Below are 25955 nucleotides of genomic sequence, written 5' to 3' on the forward strand. Positions count from 1 at the left end.
TGATGGCGCCACTGAGCTGGCCTTTTTATTCTGGACAATAGCTAAGGAGAATTATGAGGCTCGAGCTCCTCGACATGCAGGAGCTGGCACGACTGCCACGAGCGCCAAGGCGGGGAGGGGGCCCGAGCCTGCGGCGGGCGCCAACCCCTCAGAAGGTCCTGAAAAGCTGGTTGGGCAGGTAGCCGAGGTGCAGGAACGAGGTCTGGGCCTCCTTCTCCAGGGCGGCCAGTTCTTGCACCGTGGGCGCCAGGATGTCCACGTGGCCTTTGTAGGTCCCCCCTGTGCAAACACGCGCACACGAGGACCCGTCAGCGGGCTGCCCCCGCCCCCCGCCCTGCCCCCCGTCCCCAGGCACAGAGGGGCCCCGCGCTGTGGTGCTTCTGCTCTCGGGGTTCCCGGAGATGTGGGGAGAGGGGCGCGGCCCCAGGCCCCAGATCTCCCTCCCGTCCTTCCTCAGGGGCACAAGGCTCCAGAGGGAGAGGGCTGCGGGGGCCCTCAGCAGCCGCTCAGTAACAGGAGCTTGAGGGCCCGGCCGGGCATTAACCCGACCCTGCACGGACACTGGGTGAGCCGGCTCCCGCAAAGGGAGAGTGCCCTGGTTTGTGGGGGGATGGGGAGCTTGTGGGGGGGAAGCTACTATGGACTATGGACCCTCCTGGGAGGGGGCTCAGACAAGGTCTGAATTCTGCCCCGTGGGAGGCCCCCATCCGGGCAAGGGGCGGCCACTTCCTCCCTCTCGGCCTCCCGCCTCCTCTGCCCCATAGTCCCCGTCCCGGGGGGCTCAGACCGGGATGGGGGGTGCACAGAGGCGACGGGGTCTGGGCGCTGGCCCAGAATCCGATGATTTCTGAAGCTGCTTCGAAGGACCCCCTCCCACGCAGCCCCGGGCGTCCCCCGGAGGCCCTCACGGTCTAAGCCCCAGCCCTCAACCAGCAGGCAGTGGGGGGTGCCCTCCCCAGCTCTCCTCTGCGGGCCGGCGCCAGCTCACCCCCGGCGGCTCTCTTCTGCCCGTAGGTCACCTTCCCATCAAATTCATCCACGGGGACCTTGATGTCCGGCTCCACTTGAGAGATGGTGCAGTTCAGGTGCTCCTCGATCTCGGAGAGCAGCTACAGGCCGGGCCAGAAGGGGGCGCGCTGAAGGAGCAGCTCCCCCCCCCCCCCCCAGCAGCTCCTGGCCCTGGCCCCGAGGCCCCCCGCCCCCTCCCCCCACAGAGGTGAGCCTGCCTACCTGCATCTCGTTGTACCAGATGGTGCAGCCGCCGTCCTCCTTCAGCCGCGTGTTGTAGCAGCCCTTGCCGCGGCTGCTGCACACGTGGTACCAAACCTGGGGCGGACGGGGCGGGATGGAGGTCGGAGCGCAGGGAGCGCGGGCTCCGCCAGGCCCCTCCCCCCCTGCCCCCCAGTTTGCAGAAGGATCCCCTGTGTCCCCAAGGCCAGAAACCTCTGGGCCCGACCCACGGGACGTCTCCGAGACCCGACCAGAAGCGTCTCCGTCGGTATCAGGCACTTGGTGTCCAACCCTCGGCTGGGGGGCAGGGCGGGGGAGGGGGGCATCTCATGCCATGTTCTGTCTGAGGCCATTAACACTTTGCGAGGGTTAGCGGCACATTAACGCTCCGGGGAGAATCTGGCGCCGCGTCTTTTTGGTTCCAAAGGTTCCCTCTTTTTGCCCGAGAACCCAGAGGAACCTTCCTTATTCTGAGATGCTTCGATGCAGAATTCAGTTTGATGCAAAAGCCCCTCAAACCGCCCCCCAGGACTCAGAAGGGACGAGCCGCGGCCGGCCCCCTCGAGGATTACCTTCTCCTTTTCGGTCGCCACCAGGGACACGGCCAGACCCATCCTGAAATCATCCAAAGGTCCGGGTCAGAGCTGGCCGAAGCCCCTCGGGCCCCGTCCCCCCCGCCCCGCCCCCAAGGGCGCCGGTACCTCTCTGCGCGGCCCACGCGGCCGATCCGGTGCACGTAGTTCTGCTTCTCGTCGGGCAGGGTGACGTTTATGACTGCAAGTGCAAACGAGCGTCAGCCACGGCCCCCAGGCCCCCGGCCCCCGCCTCCTCCCCATCCGGAAGCGCGTTTTTAACGCTTTCAGCAGCGCCCCCGCGCGGCCCTTTAGGGTTCGGGCCCGCCCGGAAGCCGAGTTTGAGCCCTGAGAGCCAGAGCCGCCACTTACCATAAGGGACCCCGTGGATGTCGATCCCTCTGGCAGCCACGTCCGTGCAAATCAGGAAGCGGACGTCTCCTTTCTGCAGGGGGGAGGGAGGAGAGGAGGAAGAGGAAAGGATGGTGTCATGGCAGCTCAACACAAGGCGGGCACCCAAAACCCTGGCACAGGAAGTGGAGAACCCCGTGTCTGCCACGGGCACGAAGCCCTGGCAAAGCCTTTCCAGCCGGAGGGGGAGGGTCTTCCCCTCCCCTACCCCCACCCCTTTGCTCAGGGTGCTCGGCCGGCTTCCAGCCAGATCCCGCTCTCCGCACTGACCGGCTGCTGTCACAACCACCCGGGGCCGAGAGAGGCCGAGGGGCTGCTGGGGCCGGAGCAGGGGCCGTGCCCTGCCTGTGGGCACTGCCCAGGGGCACACAAACCCTGACAGACCCTCCCGGACCAACATGCCATCACCTAGTCTGTCTCGTCCCCAGACCCAGGGGCCGCAGGGCGCAGAGCGGTGCCGGAGGCGCCCAAAGGCCGATGCCCTGGCCGGGGCAGGGAAAGGGGCTGGCACCGGGTCCGCTCCCAGACTCCCTCTGGGCGCCCCCGAGGGGCTGGGGGAGCCCGGGCCCCAGGGCAGTACCTTAAATCTCTCCAGGTTCTGCTTCCTCTCATGGGGCTTCCTGTCACCGTGCAGGCAGACGCAGGAGAACTGGTGCCCTTTCTTGTCCGGACCTAAACGACAGCACGGTGCGCACTGAGCCCGGAGAAGGGGCTCGGGGCCCCCAATCACCGCGAACCACGCTGAGCCCAAGGCCGGGTGGAGCCCCCAAGGTGAGCTCCCGAGAGGGTCCGGAGGCAAAGGCCGGTGCACCTCCCCCTGCAGCGCGCCCCTGGCTGCCGGCTCCTGGGCCACGGCCAGTGGGACCCGGTGCGCGAGAAGGAGCGGGGCTGAGGCCGGCCCAGGTCACCGGGCGAGAGGGGAGACCCGACACGAAGTGGCCACAAGAGCTTCCTGACCCCTCCCTGCTGGGGCTCCCGGGCACACCGGGAATGAGGAGGGACCCCTTGTCTGGAGCCCCCCACGGGGCAGACCCCGGCCCGGGAGACTCGCCTCCGCCCTGCTGCATGAAGTACTGCTCCAAGTTGTCGCAGTCGATCTTGGTCCTGCAGAAGATGATGGCCTGGTCCATCTTGTGCTCCTTGATGGCCCGCACCGTGTACTCCCCCTTCAGGATCTTGATGGCCTCCGACCACATCTCTGCGGATCACAAGGAACGGGATGCCATGTGGGAACAGCCCAGCCGGCACGGGGCGGGCACCCAGAGCTCTGCCCGGGCCACCCCACTTGGGCACACTGGGCGCCAGAGCCTCGGGCCACCTCATCCCGGCAGATCCCGGGCCTGGGGCTTCCAGGGAGCAGCTGGGAGACCCAGGGTCAAGTCCTTCCCTCATCTGCCTCAGTCTCCTCATCCGTAAAAATGGGCTGGAAAGGGAACGGCCGGCCACCCCAGTGTCCCCGCCAAGAGACCCCCGAGCCGGTAGCCCAAAGTCCCACCAGTCTCTTTGCAGATGCCCCAGGAAGGGCCCCCTGCACCCCACTCTAGGACGGCCAAGTTTGTTGGGTGTTTCTGAAGAGCGACCGGGGAGCCTTCTGCCCTTGGCAGCGCCCGGTGCAAGGCGAGGTCACTGGGAGCAGTTGCAGCTTCTGGGGGAGACCGGACGCAGGACTCCCCTCCCTGGGACCTCCTGGGACAGAGGCTCCCTCCATCAATGAAGAGCGTCAGCGGCTCCTTCATAGTTTACAGTCTTAGTGCTGCCCACCCTCGGGCACCCGGCTGGCACGGGTCAGGCCTCGCCCTTGGGCACCCGGCTGGCACGGGTCAGGCCTCGCCCTCGGGCACCCGGCTGGCATGGAACAGCGCCACCTCCTCCCTCAGAGGGGAGTCCCACGTGGGCAGGGGCGCTGCTGCCCTGGGGCCATGTTTCTCCACTGCCTGCCTCTGACTGTGGCCCCTTCTGGGGTTTCCTTGGCAGACATACTGGGCGGCCGGCCACGCCCTTTCCGGGCCATCTTACAGATAAGGAAACTGAGGCAAGTTCAGTGACTTGCCTGGGAAGCGGGGGAGTGTCTGAGGCCAGGCCTGAGCTGCTCCATCCAGGGGCCCATCTGGGGGGGTGCCTCCCCTCCCCTCCCCCTCCTACCTCCCCTGCTTGGGTCCGTCCCCTCATCTCTTCACCAATCAGTCCCTGCGCCACCTTCTCAGCTGCCCCCTGCCCACACACAGCCCCCCCGCGGCTCTCAGCCGCGTCTCCCTCTCCCCCGGGTTATCTCCACTTTACCCCTCTATGGGGTTATGAGCTCGGGGAGGACAGGGACACAGATGGTGCTTAATAAATGCATCTGTGTAGCCCCATCTTGCACCCGCTTCCCTACAGAGTTGCCCCAGGGGGCGCCTGAGAGCGGGGACCTTTTCTGGGCCTCTCTAGCCCGAGGGCCTGGCGCAGTGCCCCCCATCCTAGCCTACAGGAAGCCGAGAGCCCACAGGCGGGGCCCAGCTGAGGGGGAGGACCCCGCTGGCCGGGGGCCGGCCCGGACAAGGTGCAGAGCAGATTCCAACTCCGGTGACCGGCCCCCCGGGAGCCCCCCACGTACCCCAAAGCCCCCTCACTCACCAGGGCTGTTGGCCCCAGGCCGGGTGTTATCCTTCGCATGGACCTCATCAGTCTGGCCAAAGACAAACAGAAACCGGATTTAAAACGGGCGCTTTTAACGAGCCAGGAAAGCCCCCCCCAACAGGGGAGCCCGTCACACTCTGGGGACAGAGGGGGGCTGAAGAAGCCGAGGGGGAGAGACCCCAAGCCTGGGAGGCCGGGGAGGCCCCCGAGGACGGGGAGGGGGACGGGCGCGCTCCGCGCAGGGGCGGCTCTGTCCCTCTCCGTGTGTCAGCAGGGCCCGGGCGGGAGCTCAGTTTGACCTCAGAGGCCGGGGCCGCTCCAGGAGACAGTGGGGGCCCTCAGGGCGGAGCCTCGGGTTCAGGCCCCCCCTCCCACCTCTCCGGGCTCCCTCTTCTCCCCTTCCTCGCAGGCCCAGGCTCCGAGGCTCCCCCCCCCCCCCCCCCGGGCACCTACCCGGATGTGGTTCTTGCCCAGCCTCTCCCAGAGCTTGTCCGTCTTGGGGTTCACGGGCACCACCACGTGGTGCACGGTCTCGGGGACCGAGTCCTCGCCCTTCAAATCGACCCAGGTCGGGAAGTGCATGATCTTCTCCGAGAGCTTCTTCACGTCGAAAGAATGGAGCGTGGCCGAGCAGACGATGACCTGGAAGCACAAGCCGGGCGACGCTGCCCCTCACCAGCGGCCCCCCGACCCTCCCCCGCAGAGTCAGGGGGCGTCCCGGGCCCACAGAAACGCTGAGACGTGGAGGGCGCCTAAAGCTGGGGGGCGGCCCCAGGGGGGGACCGTGCCCAAGGCCTTCTCGGAGCCCGAGCCCCGGAGAGCTTCCGTACCTGAAGCCTTTTTCCATCCGAGGTGATCTGGGGGATCTGACTGTGAATCCTATTGATGAAGTCCGAGTAGCCCTGGGAAAGGAGCCCATCCTGCAGGGAGAGAGGGCCGCAGCCCCTCCGTGAGCAGCCCCCTCCCCGCGCCCCCAGCACCCCCAGCACCCCCGGGGTGACTCGGGGGGCTCAGAAACAGCTCTGCGAGTTTTGTTTTCAAAACCAGCGGATTCCTGAGACCCGAGGAAGTCAGGGACAGGAGCTCAGGTCCCCCCCCAGCTCAAACCGGCCCCTCCCATCACCCCCAACCAAAGAGCAGAAGCGGGTCCCCCAAAGCCCGGCCTGGGATGGCCGCGTTTAGCCCCCGGGGCATTTTAAAACTAGCCGGAGTCAGGATAACAGCCTGCTCAGAGTGGGCGGGGCCATTCTTTCTCCAAGCATTTGCTAAACACCCCCCCCCCCCCCCCCCCCCCAGAACACTCACGGCTTCGTCCAGAACCAAGAATCGGATCTGGGACAAGTTGAGCTTCCCAGTGGACACCAAGTCGTCCAGTCTCCCCGGGGTGCCGACCACTATGTCCACCTGAGGGCCCCGGGAGGAGAGCAGAGTGACCCCGTGAGGGGCGCCCGGAGGTCAGACAGGGCCCGACGCGGCGCCAGCTCCCCTGCTTGGGCGGGACTCGGGGCCCTCCAGGGCATTCAGGACGGAGCAGGGAGGCCCCTCCCCATGGAACGGGGCCGCTGCCAGCCCCGAGTCCGGGCAGAGCGGGGCCAGAGAAAGCCCGCCTGTGACCCCGGGCTGGATGGCTCTGCCCAGCCACGTGCACTTCCTCCAAAGGACAAGCCTGGTGGGCTACTTAAACTCTGCCCGAGCCCCATACTCTCTGGGCCTTAGTTTTCTTATCTATAGAATGGGAGAACTGCCCTGGGTGACCAATGACCAGGCCCCACAACTTAAACCTGAGGAAAGGTCACTGCCAGGTGCCTGCGGTCAGCCAAAGGATGGGATGAGGAAAACTCCTCCTCCCTCTCCCTCCCCCTCCTCCCCTCTCCCTCCCCCTCCTCCCCTCTTCCTCCTCCCCCACCTGTCCAGCAGCCCCAGGACACATCCCCCCCCTGCCCCCCAGGCCCCAGCCAGAGAACTCACCCCCTGCTCCAGCACGGAGAGCTGGTCCCGGGCTGCCACCCCTCCGATGATCAGGAGCTCTCTGGGGGAGAGAAACCCAAGGGCTTTCCAAGGCACCGGAGAACAAGAGTACGGCCCGGCCCAAGCCCACGACCCCGGGGAGGCCTGCGCCGACCCTGAGGGCCCCGTGCTCCTCCCAGGCGCGCCCATGCCGCCCTGCTGGGCCCCCACCACCCGGGTCGTGCACCCCGACCCCCAGGAGGGAGCACATCGGAGTCCTTGCTGACCACCCTGGCCCCTCGCTCCTGCTCCTTCCTGCCCCTCAGAAGTTGGGAGGCCCCCAAGCCTCATGGGGTCATTAGGGAGGACCACGCACTCTGCTCTGGCCCAGGGTCCGAGCCGGCCAGGCCGTCCCGCACATGTCCCCATCCCAGCCCCCGGCTAAAGCCCATTCCCATTGTCCCCAGAGAGTTCGCCTGGCTCCCCTCAGGCAGCAGGTGCCCACGAGGCTGCCGCGGGCCCTCAGGCTAAGGAGTGCTGGGAAGGGCCGAAGCCCCCCGTCCGCCTCCTGTAGGGGCTCCCTCCCTGACCTGACATCGCCAGAGGCCGAAGGAAGAAAGCCTGGGGGATGGGGGCAGGCCCCGAGCCTCCTCTGAAGGGACAGGGAGCACCGCCAGGGAGGCACCCAGGCCGGTCAGGGCCCACGTTCCGGAAGGCCCGAACAGTCCGGCACAAGGAAGGGCCAGAAGAAAAAGCCCGCCCACTGGCTCTGGGGAGGTCCCCCCCCCCCCGGATCTAAGGGCCCCCAAAGAATCCCCGGGAAGCTTCCACAAGGTCCCCACCTCAGCTTCGGGTTATCCACGTATTTTTTAAACTGCTTGACGTTATTCAGGGTCTGCTCGGCCAGCTCCCGCGACGGCTCCACGATGAGGGCTTTGGGAGCGTTGGGAAGAAACTTGGTCTGCGCCACCTGCGCGCTCCCTGCGAGGGGGAGGAACGACACGGGCCCCTGACTGAGAGGGGGCAGCAGCTGGGGACCCCCAGCAGCGCCAGCTCAGCTGCCCTCGGCGCCACCGCCTGGAGGCCGTCCGCGCGTTTGTGAGCATTTACCCAGGCCCAGAATAACCCAAGCTTTAAAGTTCAGAAAGCTCCTCGTCTGGGAAAGAATTCCTAAAAGCAGCATTTGGGAGGAGCCCCTGGTCTGTCCCCGAGGAGTTCTAGCTAACCTCGCCCCGCGCGAATGCTGCTCTCATCAGCGCCGTTTCCCAGTAACTCTCATTAAGAGAACACGAGGGGCCTGGGGACAATCCCACGATTAAAAAACAAATGCCCCAAAGCCCCTCCACTTTCTGACGGCAAATGCCCAATGGCAGAAGCCGAGTCCCTCAGCACGGCCTGCGTCTGGCCGGGCTCTCCCCCGTCTCCCCTGAACGGGGCCACATCGTCTGGACCGCCGGGGGAGGGGCAGAGGCCGGGGCCCAGCGCCCACGGTGGAGCCCCCCCAACGGAGCGGCCTTTTGTCCAGCGCCCCAACCGCCCCAAAGAAGCCCCAGGCTCCCGACACCAAAACCGCCCGCCAGCCAGCAGCGCAGCTCCTGACTCGGGACGCCGAGGCCCCTGGGAATCCGTCTCACCCACGGTTCCCCAGGACCGCTGCCCCTCCCTCATCCCGCCCTCTTTAAGACCCCCCGTGATACCTGTGTGCTGAGATTTCACAACATGGCCATCAGCAGCCTTGCAGAGCCCAACAAATCCATCTTTGGGGGGGAACTTAAATTCTTCTTCCCCAAAGTTAAATTTCAGTTCAGCGTTCTAAGCGGAGGAAAGGAGAAAGCCAGAAGTGGGCAAAGGGCATCCCCGGGGCACACAAATGCTCATGGAAACAAGACTCCAGCCAATTCTGATCAGAACACAAATGTTCACCTTTAAGACACAAGCCGCGAAGAACGGTTGGTTCTTCAGGTGGGCCGGTATTTCAAAAGCTAGGCCAAGGTCTTTTCCTTTAAAGAAAAACAGGGAGCGGGTGAGAAAATGGCCCAATTTAGTGAAAACGAAGCCTCTGAAATCTCGCTCTCCGGACCTTACGGAGCTCACCATTTTTGGAAAACTTGACCTGCCCTTTGTCAATATCCAGGTAACATCCAATCGTATCGTGCATCGTGAACTCCTAAAATGGCAGAAATGAAAAAGCGGAAATGGCCCCAACAGCAAATTCTCCATCGAAAGAGCTTCGGGGACATCGTCTCCCAGCCCCTTTTGGAAATTTCTAATATACGTCTTTTTAACATGTATCAACTCAGTGTCCCAGCTAAATCTGTTAGGTTTTCGAGGGGACCGCGCCATAAAAACACCATTATTAGATCAGCCCAATCCTACACAGCAGATCCTAATGTGGGAAACATTAAATCAAAAAAATGGCAGACAAGGTGACACGTTTTTATGGTAAAATTAGTAAACCCACGGACAAACGACCCCCTATAGCGCTTTGTTTGTTTGTTTTACAATCTTGCCATGTTTAACTAATGTCTCCTGGAAAGATGGTAAAAATAAGTCTTCCTTAAAACTCGCAGTCGCACGTTATTTCCCCGAGCGCCCGACACGTCTCTCCAGGGAGCCGCTTACCTCTCCGTAATTGTCAAACTGCTTATTGTGAGACTTCTTCCCAGTCCCGCCAAAGCCAAAGCCAAACTTGTCGGTACCTGGGGGAGGAAACGCTCTTTACTGACCGGGAAGAGGGCGAGACGTGCGCCCGCTCTGTACCTAAGGTCCCCCCACAGTGAAGGCCCCAATTCAGCCGCGTTCACTTTGCACTATTCGAGTTCCTCTCCCACAGCCGAGCTGCCATTGAATTGACTTTGCTCCATCTTCTCTCTGCCCTCCTAAGGTGGGGGAGCAGCAGGGGGGGCAGCCGCCTTTTCCGAAATGCTGCACTATTAAGGGCGGCTTGAAGGTTCTGCCGGGAGGATTTCCCCCTCTCTGAACAGAGGTCCCATCGGTCAGAAATGCCGCAAGGCCATCGCCGGCCCAGGGAGTCTGGGTTCCAGGAGCTTGGTCGGCCTGAATAATCACGGGTCGGTTTGATACTCGGAGGGGACCCCCCCAGAGCCCCAGGACCTGCGCGGGCTCCCCGGGAAGGAGGAGGAGGAGCCAGGTCTTTCCCAGCAGCTCCTCTACGGCAGGAGAGCCTTGGGATTGAACCCAAAGTCCCAGTTCAGAGGCCAGTGTGTCCATCTGCTCGATTCCGGCCTCTCACCCCTCCAGCCCCAAAGCTCTCACTCCTTAAAAACCAACGGGACAAAGTGCTCAAGCACACGAAGGCCGCGGCGAGGTCGCCAGGACAGAGCCTTTCTGGGCAGACCCGTGGAATGGCTGGGATGGAGGGGGGAGGTCTTTCCCACTGCCAGGAACCCGACACTTGGCCCCCCCACGCCCTCCCCCCTGCACCATCCGGGGCCAACGCACCCAAGTCCAGGGAAGCCTGGGAGGCCGACCATCCAACCCTGCACAGGCCCTGGTCGTGACAGGACACTTCGTAGTAGTGTTTTCCTAGAAATACAGAGATGTCAGGGAAGGTGGCTCTGATCTCGCCCAGGCCCAAAAGGGCGAGTCCGAAGGCACGCTCTACTGCAAAGTTCCGATGGGGAGGAACAAGGTGGAGACGAGGCCTGCGTGGGCCGCCTCCAGTGACAGGGACCCCTCCCCGGACCTCCCCTTGCCCAGCGGTTCTGCAGTCCCTTCTCGGGCACCACTTGTCCCCTAGCTGTCCTCCCCATCTCTGTCTCCCACCGTGGGCATCGAGCCCGGCAGTTGGCGCCCGCTGAGTGAAGGAGCCCCTCCTGTTCTACGCGGGCACCAACCCCTCCCCTCTGCCCGGCCCAGCTACCTTTCATGACTCCCTTCGTGGACCGACACCCGTGCCATTCCTTCACTTCTCGGCTCTGGCAACAAAGACCGTCCGACCCGATCGCTAAAGGGAGGAGAAGGGATGGGTCGAGGCTGCCCGAGATGGGGCACACAGGGCAGAGGCCCGCCGTGCAGGAGCCTCCCTACCCGAGCACGGGGGCCTCCCCCCAGAGGGGCTCCCGGGCCCCCTCCAATCCCAGCCGCTCGGTGTCACTCCCCAGCCACCACGCTCACACCCTCGGTACCCCTGGCACCCCCCTCCCCTTTCAGCTTCCCCCCATCGGATTATAAGCTCCCTGAGGCCGGGGACAATCCTTCCTTTTCTTATGTGTAATCCCAGAGTCTGGTACACAGTAGGGGCTTAATAATCATTGGCTGATGATCAAACTTTTTCTCTCCGAAGGTCAGAGACATTTAGTAAGCGCCGGCTGTTGTCAGGAGTCATTCGGCCGGGTGCCATGTGCACCTGCGGCCCCCACGTGCTCGGTTTTAGAGCCCCTTCAGTGAGTTAGCGATGCCCCGGGGGCCGCCACCCACCGGCCTTGGCGAGCGCCCCCTGACGCCCCAAAGGAACATCTGAGGCTCGAGCAGGATACGCCGTTCGAGAAAGAACCCCGACCTCGGCACGACTCTGCCTCAGATGGCTCCCACGTGTCGCCCTTTGCCCCCTCGGGAGAGGGTCCCCTTCAGCCGGGCCGGGAGGAGCCGCCCCTCGATCCCAGACCCCCCGTGGCGAGAGCCACTCACCGAAAGCCGATCCTCTGTCATACGGGTTCATCTGCCACTTGTTCAGCACTGAGGGAAGGAGAGAAGGGGCCCAGCTGAGATCGCACGACAGACAACGGGGGTTCTGGGGGCCATCATTCTCCGGGCAGCCCAGACCCCGGGTTGGTTAGGGGGAGGCCCGGGGGGATTCAGAGCAGAGCCAGGACAAGAGCCACGTCCCCCCTCAGCCCATGACCGGCCGCTGCCTCCCTCAGACCCGTAAGATGCCACCGGACGGAAGGAAGCAGCTTTTCTTCCCCAGGGAGGGAGGGCAGCCCCTCCGGGTCACACGATCACCACCAGCCTTCGGCCAGGTCTGGGCTTATTTATCCCATAAAACCCCCCTCCGAGGCCGGCGGCTCCCTCCCAGCTCAGAGCCCAGTTCTCCTGTCCCAAGCTACGAGCCCTTCCTGATGCCAAAGAAGCTGCTTCCTTAATGTTTTAATGGATTAAGTGGGGCCTGAGCAGTTCCGGGAGTGATCCTGGGAGAGCAGACAAGGGAAAGGGGGGCTCCCCCGCCAAACCTCTGGCTGCAATGGGGGGGGCTGGTGTCCACAGCCTGGCAGACCCCATCACTCCCCAGAGCCGCGCTGGCGGGCGGGAGGCCAAAGGACTGTGAGCAGCTCTGCAGGAGGAGCAGCCAGATGCGGAACGGGCCAGATCAGGGTGAATGCAACCCCCCCCAACTGGCAAGGTCAGACACAGCTACGGGGGGAGCGGCTGGGAGCCGGCCGGGAAGGGGCTCAGCCGAGTGACTCGAGCGTCCCCCCTCTGGGCCTTGAGAGGGGTGTGACCTCGGAGGAGGCTCACACAAACCACAAGGGTTTTTTCCAGCCGGAGCCCCACAAACTGTGTGCCAGAGTCGCTGCCCCGGGCGAAGGGGAAGGAGGCAGGGGGAGGTTGGGACACCTGCGGGCGTGGAAGGGAGCCTGGGCATTCCAAGGACCTGAGCTCGGTCCAGATGACAAGCAGCCAAGTGTCCCTGGCCCCCTCCTCCCTCCCAGAGGCGGGCACGGCCCCCCGCGCCCTGCCAGTCCGGCTCTCCTTTCTTCCTCTGCTGTGAGGAACGGCCGTCTGGGCAGAAGAAATGCTGGAGATGGCTATCTGTTACAGAACAGCATTTCCGAGCGCCCGGGGCCCGAGGTCCCGCTGCCGGGCAGGCGGCCGAGCAGGTGAAAGGCTCATTCACCAGCAGCGCCTTTTGCAGAACTGCCTAGAGGGCAGTGAGTGAGCCCCCCGCTCCTCAACGGCCTTTTTCGGTCCGGAGCAGGAAAGGAAGGTCCCCATCCTGGCAACTTTAGGCAACGAGCCATTTACTGCTCTATGAAGCGACAAGCTTATCATTCGTTCCTTTTCTCCCAGTAGAGAGATGGAAGTGGGAGGAAGAGAAAGATGGAGGCTGTTCATCAAAATAATGTTTTGTTTTGTTTTTTTAAGCAGCCTGTTTTACTACCGAACAACTCCAGGGATTAGAGAGCTCTGCTTTATACTAAACCGAAATTAGCCCCTAAAACCGGACACAGGCAGGTGCGATTCCTGCAGACAGACGAGGTGGTCTCCACTCTCTTCCCTAGCAAAGCCCTTCACATCCTGGGATAACCCCCCTCCCTCCCTTCCCTGCACCCGCGGGCTGCCCCTCCTCTGGCCCTGCCCATTGGGCAGCCGCCGGCTCACTGAACCATCCCCAGTGGGACGAGCCGGCGGGCAAAGGCTCCCGTCCCCTCAGAGACCTCGTGGCTTGGGCCCCTTCCCGGCGTCTCAGTTATTCCCGACGCGGACGCACTGACATCTCCCTGCGAGCGCACTCTCTGCTTTCTATGACGTCAGGTTATATCGCGCGAGAGCATCCGGAGCCTGACTCTGAGTCACGTTCTAAAGATCATAGAAGGCCGCGGCCTTGGGAGATCTTAACGTGCCCCCCCTTTAGCAAACGGGGCCAGGAACGGGGAGAGGTGCCAGGGCTTGGCCGGTCTCCCAAGCCGGAATCCGAGGTCTCCCACTCCGGGTGACCCAGAGGGCGGCGCCAAAGGCGGCACCGCCCCCGCCCGCGCCCGGCACCGGCTCACACAAAGCGGCTGCCGCGAGACCGGGCCCGATGAACCCGAAGCCAGCCCGGCTGCTCCTCCCCGGCCCACACAAGGCGACTCTCTCCTCACGCCCTTCCCGCGCTGCCCTGTCCCCGCTGGACGATCATACAGGGACTTAAAAACAAGCCCGACGCCCGCCCACGAGCTCGCTGTGGAGGACAGATGCTCCCGGCTGCAAGTTACCTGCGCCCCCGGTCTTCACGGTGGTCTTCCCTTTCTTGCCCTCCTGCTGGTCTTTCAGGGTCTCATAGACTATCTGGATGACCGGGATACTGAAAGCCTGGAGAGGGAAGAGACGGCGCTTACCAAGACCGAGCCGTGTCACGGCTGTGACAGAGCGGGGGGAGGAGGGGGCGGCGCCCCGAGCCCGGGCAGGGGGATCCCTGCCAACCCATAGCCCGCGGCCAAAGCATCCCCGGATGGAGGGGTGAGGGCGGCCTGCAGGAGACAGGTGGGCAAACCGAGGCCCCAGACGCGGCCTCTCCGCAAGCCGCCCCCCTCCCTAGTCCCACACCAAGATGCCCCATGTCCCTGCTCTGAGACCTGGGCCCGGAGCTCCGCCAGCCCCAGGCCCTCAGCTCTGCCTTCCCTCCAAGGCCCCTTTTCCCCCATTGACTCCCCCCCCCCCCCAGCCAGCCTGCCCTGTGCTGGCTCTGGCCAAGCTTTAGCCTTGGGAGGGGATCCCTCCTGCACATGCGCTGCTGGACTGAGGGGGGCTGCCCGGCCCCCGCTGCTGGTGGGCCTGCTCCCTAGGCCTCCGGACCAGCAGCTCAGCCCCTCCCATACGCCCTGAGCCCCTCTTGGGTGAGTCCTGCCTGACACTGAAGGCAGATCACGCGCTCCCTCTTCTGCCCCACTCATCTCCTCTCCGCCCAGGCCATGCTGTTCATGCCCCCCCCCCCCATTTGTCTTCAGTCTCTCCTTTCTCATCTTCCATCTTCTGAAAAAGCCCGTCTACCCCGGGGCCTGCACTTTCTCTCCTCTTGCCCCCTTACAATCTGGCTTCTGACCCCCTCATTGTCTCCAAGGGACCAGGGGTCCCTTAGCAGCCACTCCAATGGCCTTCCCTCGGCCCTGTAACCAAAGCCCCTTCTCTGCTCCCACCATCTGCGTCCCTGGGCATCTCACTGGCTGCCCCAGATTTAATGACCAGCTCTGCTGCCCCTCCTGCCCTGCGGTCTCTATGCCGCCTCCAACTGGACGGCCTGTGGACCTCTGACCCACCTTACTCAAAAATCTCAGTGGGCGCCCCTGCCCCCCCCCCCAGCTTTGCATTCTCTCTATGCTTTACCAGCCTCCTCTCTGACCCCCCTTGACTTCCAGTGACGTCCCCCTGGCCATTCCTCAAATATAAGCATGCGCCTGCTGGCCGTGCCCGTGCCCAGAACCCTCCCCCCTTCACCTGGGTCAGCTAGGCCCCGAGAATCGTCTTCTCCGGAAGCCCTCCCTAACTTTCTTAATTCTGGGGCCTGCCCCAGGAAGTGATTTCCCCTTTGTTCTGCCTGCATCTCGTCTGGACCAGAGTCTGCCTGCCGTCCCCCCCAGACTCGGGGCTCCTTCAGGGCAGGGACCGTCCTTCCCTTTCTTTGTACCCCCGCACAGCGCCGGGCACCCAGTGATGCTCAGCAAACGTTTACTGACGAATTGAAGGCAATGAGTGATTTCTACTCATAAAACTTTATTAGTGTCAAATCCCGAGGAGCCCAAAGGGGCAAATCCGAGTGTCCCGTAGGCACGTTCCCCTCAAAGCAAAGCCCTAACCCTGCGGCTTCTCCCTCCCACCCAGGGCTCAGCTTCCACTTAGTCCCTTGGGCAAGAAGCCGCCTCCAGCCCTTGGCTACAAAGTGACGTCCCCGCCCTCGTTCGAGAACTAAGGACTTCAGGTGCGCCAAGGGCGAGGGGCCACCCCCGACAATCCCTTCAGAATCCAGTTAGGCCGCGTTGCCCCACAGCTCGTTTTATTACTTACGCCAGTCTTCCCACTTCCTGTTTCTGCAGCCTGCAAGGGAGAGAAAGCGTTCAGAGCTCAGAGCAGCCACCAGCGGCCTTCAGTAAGTTTATGACAGCCCCGCTTCCCCGCATCGGCCGGGCTGCCGGCACGTTCACTCTGAAGTCCTTCCCCTCTGGGCTCCCTAATCCCCGAAGGGGCCGGGGCCTCGGTCTGGGAAGTGCTCGCCAGGCCCGTGGGGGCGGGGCTTTGAGCTCAGGTCTCCAGAGCCCAAGTGCAGGGGCCGGAGGAGAGGGCCGGGAAGGAGGATGGCAGAGGCTGCTTCCTGGAGTTCGGAGGTCAGTGGCCTGGCTCCTCTCAAGGACGGTCTCTGAAAGTCCAGTCAGGCCACGTATAGGAAGAGTCTTGAAGCCGAGAGAAGACACGTGGAAGACAGGACAGCCCCTGCCCCGGCAGAGATGGACGAGAGAGCCTGGGCTCGTCCTGCCGGGCCCCGGAGGCTGAGCAGCCGCGGCGGCAGATTCAGGGGAGACATCGGGGGCGCTCCCCAGCAGAAGCCCCGCCTCAGCAGGGCCCGGCTCCCTCGCAGTGGGGGTCCCTGGGCGGGTATATCGGATTCTCGTTTGCAGCGACGGGCTTAAATGAGGTGAACGACCACCGAGGTCCCCCCAAGGCTGAGATTCTCTGCATAGAAAAGGCAGGACCAGAAATCTGGACTCCAGTTAAAAGTGTGGCTGGACACCCAAGAAACAGGGTGAGCCCTGGCCGGGAGCCAGAGGCTGAGCCACGAAGGCTGTGGACAAAGGACTGGGCGGGGGCTTCCATGCCAGCCCACAGCAGGGACAGAGGCGGCTTTTGGGGGCTTCCTGCCCCCACAAGGCTGGGCCAGCGTCGGCCTCCCAGGTGAGCCGGCCTCCATTCGATAGGAGGAGGAGAGGAGGAGCGTGTCTCACAACTCAACCGCTCTCAGAGCGAATAAAGGGAAGGACGGACCCTGGGGGGGCTCCCGAACCCTCAGCTGCACAGGCAGCCATGGAGGGTGGAAGAAAGATGTCCACCAAGGCCAGAAGAAGACAAGAAAGGCTCCAATGGAGGGAAAAGCCGGGCTGAAGGACCAGACCAAAAAGAGGGGAGTCATCTGCCTGGGGGCAGCCCCTTCCCTCCGGCCACTCCTGGTGACTTAGATGGGGACAGACGACGCACCTCATGGGAGCCCAGAAAACAACTGCCAAGAACTCTCAGGCCCCCGCGAGGCTGCCGACCGAGAGCGGTTCAGAGAGAAGAGCCCATGAGGCCGAGAGGAAATCTGGGGGTCTGCAGGCCCTCTCAGAGCAGAGGAGAGCTCCCCCCAGGGGGCCGGTGCAGCAGAGCACTCCAAATGGTGAGAAAAGTGCCCCCCACCCCTACCCCTGGGCCCAGCCCCGATAAACCCCCTTTATTCACAGCAGCACTTCTCGTGGCTTCACCAGACTGGAAACAAACTGGGGAGAAGCCCTTCTGGGGGGCGGGGGTGGCCCAGACGTCAGGCAGGGCTGCTGCAAAGAAGGCCCTAGCAGAGTCGCACAATGGCTCGGAGCTCTCACTCCTGGACACTCGAGAGCTGGCCCTGAGAAGGTGGGCCAGGAAATCAGAGCAGACCAGACCCTAGGAAGGGACTGCCCGGGAGAGCCACAGAGGTAGGGCAGGGGCTACTCAGAGGTGTCAGGGGGCCGGGGAGCTCCCAGAAAGGCACAGCCTCGAGAGGGAACCAGTCACGGAGCCTTTGTGGGAGGCTGCAAGTGTCTGGGAGGGCGACTGCGCACAAACACACTGATGGGGCGGGGCGACTTTACAAGAGCGCCACGTTCAACATACCATAAGCACGTCACCTCCTCCGAGAATCAGTGGGATGGACTCAGCCTGGATATCAGTTGGGAGGCTACAAAGAAGACATTAAGAATATTAGTGTGAAACAGACTTGAAAAAGTATTCCTAGGAATAATTTAACTTACATTAACTTAAGCTGTATTAAACACAGCAGGAAAGATTATTCAAACTATTGATCTGTAAACACAAAGTTATATAAAACTCTAAAACCTTCAGGAACAAATGGTCACTGGTTTAAGAAATCATAGAAAGGCTTCACTTGGGCAACAGATAACAAAGCAGACTATAAAGTCACTGACAGACCCCTTGGAGCCGAGGACAGAACTGCCCTCACACTGATTTTTGTTTTGTTTTTGCTGAGGCAGTTGGGGTTAAGTCTCTTGCCCAGGGTCCCCAGCCAGGAAGTGTTAAATGTCTGAGGCCAGATTCGCACTCAGGCCCTCCTGACTTCAGGGCTGGTGCTCTATCACTGCGCCCCCTACTGTCCCTCACATGGATTTTGAAGGTAAATATATACTCACAGCCAATCCATCTCCTCCACAGCTTGAGCAATCTCAGGCATAACCCCCATTTCTGTAAAAAGAAAAGAATAGTTTAGAAAGTAATCAAGAAAAGGAAAATAAATTCATCCGCCTTAAAATTTTATCTACTCTAAGCGAGGTCCTGGAGATGCCCATTTTGCCCTCCGGGAATAAGAACGGAAGCACGAATCCGGCCACTGACATTCTAGCAGAGTGGAAGAAAAGGGTGGAATGCCCGCACGAGCTGTCGGACACTGGGGCCGAGAAGGGAGGGAGCGACCAGCCAGAGAGCGATGGGAAAGCAAACGGTATCGACAAAACCCTGGCTTAAGGTAAATTTGTGGCTGAGGAAAAGGCGGCGCTGCTGCATTGCTTTCCCAACACTCAGAGAACTCTCAGACTGGTAACAGTGAGAAGGGCCAAAGGGCCAAGGCTCAAAGCCAGTTCTGCTCTCGGGGTCTGCCCAAGTCCCTGCTCCCAGATCCCACTGCTTCCAGCAGGAATCTCCCAGTTCCTTGTTCCCTAAATCTAAAACTACTTATTACTTCTCTTCTAAAATGTAAACCCCGAGATAAAAGGCTCATTCACAAAGTAAATACAGACATTACAAATGGCTCCTACAACTTGGTAACATCAGGTGACCTTTGCAGTTTCTTTGGGAGCATCGTGGTCTCGGGATAAATCTGCTTCGGGCCCATCTATTCCCCTTCCAACACTGGCCAAAATGCTGGAACGCCGTTTCCTAGCATTAGCTCTAAAAGTGGCCCCGGCAGCCAACACCACAGGCTCCACGGCTCTGTCCTTCAAATGCCCCTTCTCTATTCTCTCCCCGTAGGAGCCTCCCTTGTAGGAGATGCTCCTGCTTTGCTGTTCACTAAGATTTCTCTTCCACATGTCCCATCTCCCAGCATGGGGAAGAGCATCTGGCTGCTCCTGACACTCCCTTCTTTGGTCAGAAGGAAGAGCAAGGGCTTCCTGAGCAAGGAGAATCTCCACCCTCACGGTCTCCATTTCACCCTTGTTTTATTACCAAAAAAACCTAGAGATGAGGAAAGCGAGTAGAGGGGCAAGAGAAAGAGCTGGAGCCCAAACATCTTGTTCAAAAGCCAGCTCAGCCCCAAACCAGCAGAACCGCAAATATAGGAGTCATTTGTACTGTCTGTATTTACTTTATTTTGTGAATAAGCCTTTTATCTCGGGGTTTACATTTTAGAAGAGATAGTAATAAGTAGCTTTAGATTTAGGGAACAAGGAACTGGGAGATTCCCCTGGAAGCAGTGGGATCTGGGAGCAGGGACTTGGGCAGTCACCTAGACCTCAACTTTGGTGTGTCCCAGCCCCCTTGGGTGGTCAGATAAAGCCCCTTTAGGAATATTTTTAAATGCACAAAATATATAGGGTTAGAAAGGGAAACAATTATCAGGAAATTCCCGATGCTACATTATTATCATTTATTATTATTATTATTATTGTAGTTTTTTTGCTGAGGCAGTTGGGTTAACTGACTTGCCCAGGGTCACATAGCTAGGAAGTGTTAAGTGTCTGAGGCCAGATTTGAACTCAGGTCCTCCTGACTTCCGGGCTGTGTTCTAACCGCTTTGCTGCCCCCGCTAAGTTATTTTTTAAAAGCTCCAGCTTAAGAGTTCAAGCCTTAGGCAAATCCCTCACCTCTCAAAATCTCAGTTTCCCCATTTATAAATCAGAGCAATGGGCCCAGAGGGTGTCGAAGATCGACAGTAAATGGGCCTATAGGCCGTTCATTCATAAGACAATATGCCTTGTTCAAAAAGCTGTTAACTGGGATAAGGCGGAAGCTACCGAAGACCCTGCGATCCAGGGCAGCCACAATAACACATTCGGAAGCACTTTAGAATTTACAAAGCGATTCCCTCAGCCGGAGACATTCCCTTTCCCACGACAAACAGGCTTGGAGAGGGACTTGCGGGGATTTATCCAGAGACCGCCAGAGTCCAGAGATGGGGTCTCCCACATTAGGAAGCCCCCCCCCCCCCAGCTGCCCATGTCCCTCCCCGCCCCTTCCTTATGAACTCCGAGCAGTCCGTTCGGGTTTTCTGCCCGCACTCCCGGCCTCCGCCCCCTAACTCAGTGAGGGAGGACAGCGGACACCTTGCCATCCAATGGGGGGTGGTCGGTCAGAGAGCAAGCAGAGACCCCCGGGGCGGCCGTTCGGGCTCGGCAAACAAAAGCCCATCCAGAAACGAGGGGAGGCCCGGGGAAGTGAGCACAGCGGGGGCACCCGTGGCAAGGTCCCTGCGGGGCTGAGCCTGACCGGCTGGAGCCTGGGCGGCCCCGCCTTCGCTGCCTTTGACTCCATGCCCTCGGCTAGGCCGGGGCTCTGCGGAACGCTTTTGTTAAATCTGTTCCACCAGAGACTGAAAAGGGGGGGAGGGAGACCCCCCATTGTCTTCCTATCTCTCGGGGCGCGGCCACGTGCCCAATGGTCAGCGCCAGATCAGGGCCCAAGGGGAAATTAAAAGGGCCGCTTCCTCTGGGGCCGAGGCTGATGGCCGCAGGTGGGGGCGGGGGGCCCTTTTAACATTCTGGGAAACTGAGGTCGGGGGGCAGGAACGAGAGGAAGCGCGAAACGCTCTGAAAGAAAACGGGCCAATGGATGGGGGCTGGGGCGGTGTCGGGGGTAGGGACCGCATCCCAGAGACCGAATGGAACGGTAGTAACGGCACGCTGGCCGAGGCCCCGCCCCCACCCGCCAGCTGCGAGGATAGGCTGGGTCTGGGCCTATGACCTCTCCGAGGGGGCGGAGGAGAGGGACGCCGGCGCAGAAGAAGCGGCGGGCGCCTGCGCAGAGCGGCCGGGAGACAAGCCGGTGGGGGGAAGGGACGGTGACGGGGAGCCGGGGGACACTCGGGCTGAGAGACCGAGAGACAGAGAGGAGGATGAGGGAAAGGCCCGGCGCAGGCCGAAGCCGGACCCGAATCCCGAGCGGCTCGACCTCCCTGACGTACCCGCCACCTCCCGACGGCCAGCCTACTCCCCTTCCATCCCAACGGCCGCTCCCTCGGCCCCCACGTACGCACCTGAGAAGGCCGCCATCTTAGCGCTGTCTTCCCTCTGGGAGCCTTCGGCCGAATTTAGTGCGCCTGCGCGCCGCGGGGCGGGCCGTCCGCGTCTTTTGCGCAGCCCGGGCCACGGCCGGCGGGCTCAATGCGCTTGCGCAGCTCTCGGAGAGGGCGGGGCGCTGCGTCCACGTGGCTGGAGGCCCACGAGGGGCGGGTTCGAGTCCGGTAGCGGATTTTCCTTTTACCTCTGACCGCGCGACTTGGCCCGAACACCGGGCGACAGCTCTTATCCCATTTTACAGAACGAAAAACTGAGGTCCAGAGTGGCAGCCTGTCTTCCCTGTGCTTCGGAGCGAGGGTCCTGAGCGGGTAGCGCTCCCTCCCCTCCCCCCCCCAGAGTTTTTAGGAATATAAACACCTGGGGAAGGATGTTTGCCTTGTACAACTGGTGTGTAGTAAGCGCCTAATAAATGCTTGTAGGCTGGAGCCACCGGCAGTGGAGAAACCGTCCCAGCTCTGGGGAAGCTTCTCTCCCATCGGGACGCTTTAATGGGGGCCCGGGGTGACCCGGAGAAGGAAGCTCCGGGAAGCGGGACGGGGCGGACCTCAGGGTCAGGAGGCCGGTCCCAGATCTTAGCTTGATGCCAACGGGTGGTAATTAATTAGTAATCACGTGCTGATTCCTGGAGGGGGGAGGAGGGGGCCGGGGCAAGTGCCCGGATACGGCATCCCCTCCCCCAGGGCGATTCCCGCCGCTTTCCCCAGTAGGAGCAGCCGCGGCTCAGGGACCACACCCCGAAGCACCAGCCCCACCCTGGAGCTCGGGCCCTGCCCTCACCGGCTGGCGTCATTGACCTTTCACCTTCTGCCTCTTGGTTTGGGGAGGAAGCTGGCTTTCCCAGTGGTTAGAGACCTGGGCCTGGCGTCAGGAAGCGAATTTAAATCCTGCCTCTGACGGCTTTCCCTGACCCAGACGACTCACTGACGCCGAACCCCAGTTTCTCCATCCGTAAACCGGCATCAGGCCAGCCCCCGTCTCCCAGGTGGTCCCGAGGAGCTTGTAAATGCTTCCGAAGCTTGAAGCACCTTTTAAATCACTGGCTTCTCCCACACCTAAGGAAAGGCCTTCACTTGGCCCCATCATCCATTTTCTCCCTTTTTTCTCCTTCCCCGCCGTCTGCCTTTGCGGCCTGCATTTGCTCACCTTTAATTCACTTCTCAATTACTTGCAATCTGCTTTCGACCCCCAACATTCAATTAAAACTGTTCTCTCAATGTAACACGACCTCCCCTGGGCCCTCACTGCCGCCAGGCAATCCTGCCCCGTCTCCTTCATCAACTCCCAGCCCTTCCCAAACCTCCCATGGCTTCCCCTCATCCCTCTCGAGTAAGAACCCAAGCCTTCATGTTTTACAGGAAAAAGTTCCCATGGACCCTCTTCTCCCCTCCTGCTCATCTGTTACTCAGGAGCTTTCTCCCCTCTCTTGTCCCTCCCTCCTGTCTTAGATGAAGAGACAGTCTTGAACTTGATCAAGGTAATAGCTCTACCTGTCGGAGCGATCCCATCTCAACGGGTCTTCAGTAGTTTGAGTTTCTACTCATTCCCCTGGCTCAGTAACTACTGCCTGTAAATATGCTCGTGTGTCCCCCCTCCTCAGAAAACCCTGACGACCCTCCCATTCCTGCTCACCGTCCATCTACATCTCTTTGTAGCTAAATTCTCAGAAAAGGCTGGCTACACTAGGGGTCTCCACTTTCCCTCTAATATCTCTTCTTAACCTCTTACAATCTGGCTTCCAACCTTATCATTCCACCCCAAACTCAGCTAAACTTAGCTAATGTCAAGTCCAATGACCTTTTCTCAATCCTTGTTCTTAACCTCTCAAATCTCAACTGTGACCCCACCCTCTAGAGGAAACTTTCCCCAAATTCTCTTACTCTAATACCTGCTAGTAATTTCCCATTTATCCCATATTTAGCTTGTTTTGTGTATATCTGTATGCTGTGTCCTCCATTGGGATTGTAAGCTCGAGCACAGACGTTGTCCCCAGGCTTTGTATCTCGTCGGGAGGCTGCACAATCACCTGCAAACAGAAGATGGTGCCCAACGCTTCTTCGGCTTTATTTGTGCTCCAGCAGCGTGGAACCGTCAGTTACAGCGAGTGGAGGAGTTCTGAATGCTGCGGCTAAGTTCACTCTGGCAGGATATTTTCCAGGAATGTCCAGGTGGATAAAGAGATTACCCACATGTAGCCAGAGCTAAGTCAGAGTTTGGCTGGCTCCAAAGGAGAGAGTGGGAGGGGAGAGGGAGTATTAGATTGGTGAGCAAACTGAAGGTCTAGGGAGCCTGTCCACCAGCCCCCTCCCAGGAAACGGAATCGCCTCCATCTGAATTGTCTTAGGAAGAGTCTGAAGTCACCTGGTGGGAGAAGAGACCAGACGCCGAGTTCCTTTCTCGAACGCACTCAGCTGCAGAGCTCAGCTCCTTTGGGGTGGCCACGTTTGATCGTCAAATGCATGCTTGTCAAAAAAAACTAAGAACTCACAAAGTGGCCTGAAAAAGTGACACAAGGATGCTCTCAAGGTCTTAAGAACTTTAGAAGTGATTGTATGATACGGGAGACACTGGCCCAGGACCCCCCAGTATGCCATGCCCTCATCAGAGAAGGTGCTGCCTTCTATGAGCAAAACTGAATTGAATTAGCTCAGAAGATTTTGCAAGATGCACAGAGTTAGAGAAGTCACCCTAAATGTTCACAGGAACTGACCTATGACAGAGCATTCTGAGACATACTGGTCTGATCAACCACAGTTGGAGATACTGTAACTGGACTCTACCACACTGATGTCATCTTGGTCCTCTTTGAGAATGAACAACCATCAACTAATCCCCAGTGCTTTGTAAGGAGTCGGACACATAAAAGGCACTGAATAAATTTATTGATTTCGTAACAACTCAGTCTACTAGCCTTTTCTCAACATTTTCTCAACTTCTGCAGCTTTTGACCCTTTAGCCTACCTCTTCCTCTTGGATATGTCCCTTTACTTCCCATGACAGTCATTTCTCTTGAGTGTCCACCTTCATTTCTTACTCCTTTTCAATTTCTTTTGCTGGATTATTCTTATTCCTTCACAAAATAATCCAGGTTTTCTTTTATTCTTTGTCTAAACTCTTTTCCCTCGGTGATCTTGACAAATCCCATAACTTCAGTTATCATTCTTTATGCAAATAACTCCCAAAGTCTTTATCTGTTCCAAGTTCATGTTCATTCTTCCTATGACACTATCCATCACATTCTCTGCCCTCTCCCTTTTCTTTTGCCTTCAATCTTTCCCAACATCAGAGGCTTTTCCAGTGAGCCCATCTTCTCATCATATGATAAAAGTATTTAAACTTTAGGTTCAGTACCTGGCTTTCCAATGAGTAGCCGGAATTAATTTCTATAAGTATTGGCTGAGTTGGCCTTTTTATCATCCAAGAGACTCTCGGAAGTCTTCCCCAGCACCACAATTGGAAAGATCGGTTTTACCTTGTTCAACTTTACTGATAGTCCAGCTCTCATAGCTGGAATATATATGGAAAACCCCATAGCTCTTGAATAGACAGATGTTTGTCAGCAGGGTGAAGTTTCTGCTTTTTAGTATGCTGTCCAGATTTGCCACAGCTTTCCTTTCAAAAAGCAAGTATCTTTTAATTTTATGGCTGTTGTTACTCTACAGTGATTTTTGAGCCCAAGCTTACAAAATCATCAGTAGTTTCCGTTTCTTTTCCTTCTGTTTGCTAGGAAAGGATGAGATCAGTTGCTATATTTTTTGTTTGATGTTTAGCGTGAGGCCAACTTTTATATTCTCAAGAGGCTTCTTAATTCTTGTTCACTTTCTGCTATCAGAGTACTTTGGTTGTCCTTATCTGAGATTGTTCATTTTGTTTCGGGCAATTTTAATTCCTGCTTTTGATTCATCTAGCCTGGCATTTCACACGATGTATTCTGCATATAAGTTAAATGAGGTGACAACGTACAGCCTTGCCTTGTTCATTTCCCAATCTCAAACCAATCCCTTCTCTGTTCTATGGTTTCTCAGGTGACAAGAAAACCCATCTCTTTGAGGACATGCCATATTTTGTTGTGATCCACACAGTCAAAGGCTTTAGCGAAATCAATGAAGCAAAAGTAGATGTTTTTCTGGAGCTCCCTTACTTTCTCCACATCCAGCAAATGTTGGCAGTTTAGTCTCTACTTCCTTTGCCTCTTTAAAAACCAGCCTGCTTTTCTGGAAAGTGTTACTTCACATATTGTGGTAACCTAGCTTAGAGAATCTTAAGCATAACCTTCCTGGAATGGGAAATGAGCATCGTCGTTCATAATTTGAACATTCCTTGGCATACCCCTCTTTTTAGAACTGAGATGTACATTTTAAATCTTTTTTCTTAAAAGTATTTTATTTTTCAAACACATGGAAAGATAGTTTTCAACATGTGTTCCAAATTTTTTTCTCTCTTTCCCTCCCTTATCTCCCTCCTCCCCAAGATAGCAAGCAATCTAATAATAGGTGAAATATGTGCAATCCTTTTAAGCATTTCCATATTTGTCATGTTGTGCAAGATCTATCCAGTCAGTTAAAACAAGGTAAAAATACCACAAAATGTAAAAAACCACAAGAAAAAAAAGCAAACAAAAAATCTGCTTCAATCCACATTCACTCTCCATAGTTTTTTCTCTGGATGTAGAGGGCATCTTCTCTCCCAAGTCTATTGGAATTGTCCTGAATCATCACTTTGCTGAGAAGAGCCAAGTCCATCACAGTCGATCATCACATACTCTTGCCTTGATTTTGTACAATGAACTGGTTCTGCTCACTTCACTCAGCATCAGTTCATGTCAGTCTTTCCTTTTTTTGAGGTCAGCCTGCTCATCATTTCTTATAGAACAATAATATTTTCTTATATTTATGTGCCATAACTTATTCAGTCATTCTCCAACTGAGGGACGCCCACTCAGTTTCTAATTCCTTGCCACTATTAAAAGAACTGCCATAAGCATTGAATTGAG

The 25955-nt window shown here is 58.9% G+C and overlaps 2 protein-coding genes across 2 annotated transcripts in view; one reads left to right on the forward strand and one right to left on the reverse strand.

The window, feature by feature from the left end:
• On the reverse strand, window positions 1-21009 carry DDX1 (DEAD-box helicase 1). The gene is made up of 26 exons (XM_051974120.1): window positions 20923-21009; window positions 17867-17918; window positions 17334-17397; window positions 15501-15530; window positions 13715-13811; window positions 11427-11474; window positions 10660-10743; window positions 10239-10322; window positions 9399-9475; window positions 8871-8943; window positions 8700-8776; window positions 8474-8588; window positions 7619-7757; window positions 6798-6858; window positions 6135-6233; window positions 5660-5749; window positions 5283-5471; window positions 4827-4878; window positions 3265-3411; window positions 2794-2885; window positions 2175-2247; window positions 1932-2004; window positions 1803-1845; window positions 1231-1326; window positions 989-1109; window positions 1-279 (listed from the first exon to the last, which is right to left on the reverse strand). Exons 1-26 carry the CDS (start codon window positions 20936-20938, stop codon window positions 149-151), a joined length of 2223 nt encoding a protein of 740 aa, XP_051830080.1. The 5' UTR covers window positions 20939-21009; the 3' UTR covers window positions 1-148.
• LOC127547308 (uncharacterized) overlaps window positions 20000-25955 on the forward strand; it is an 8588-nt gene continuing 2632 nt past the window's right edge. Inside the window, exon 1 of the mRNA XM_051974121.1 lies at window positions 20000-20914. Within this exon, the coding sequence (XP_051830081.1) occupies window positions 20499-20914 (416 nt within the window). The 5' untranslated portion in view covers window positions 20000-20498. The remainder of the gene's footprint in view (window positions 20915-25955) is intronic.

The sequence above is a fragment of the Antechinus flavipes genome, chromosome 2 (genome assembly GCF_016432865.1).
Source record: "Antechinus flavipes isolate AdamAnt ecotype Samford, QLD, Australia chromosome 2, AdamAnt_v2, whole genome shotgun sequence".
Lineage (NCBI taxonomy): Eukaryota > Metazoa > Chordata > Mammalia > Dasyuromorphia > Dasyuridae > Antechinus > Antechinus flavipes.

Bases quoted from the DNA above. Each gene is read 5' to 3' on its own strand.
- DDX1 (XM_051974120.1), bottom strand. The intron at 9,476-10,238 runs GTGCGTTGGCCC...TTCCTCCCCCAG, and splicing joins CCAGGCTTCCCTGGACTTGG to GTACCGACAAGTTTGGCTTT. The intron at 2,886-3,264 runs GCGAGTCTCCCG...GCTGTCGTTTAG, and splicing joins CTTCATGCAGCAGGGCGGAG to GTCCGGACAAGAAAGGGCAC.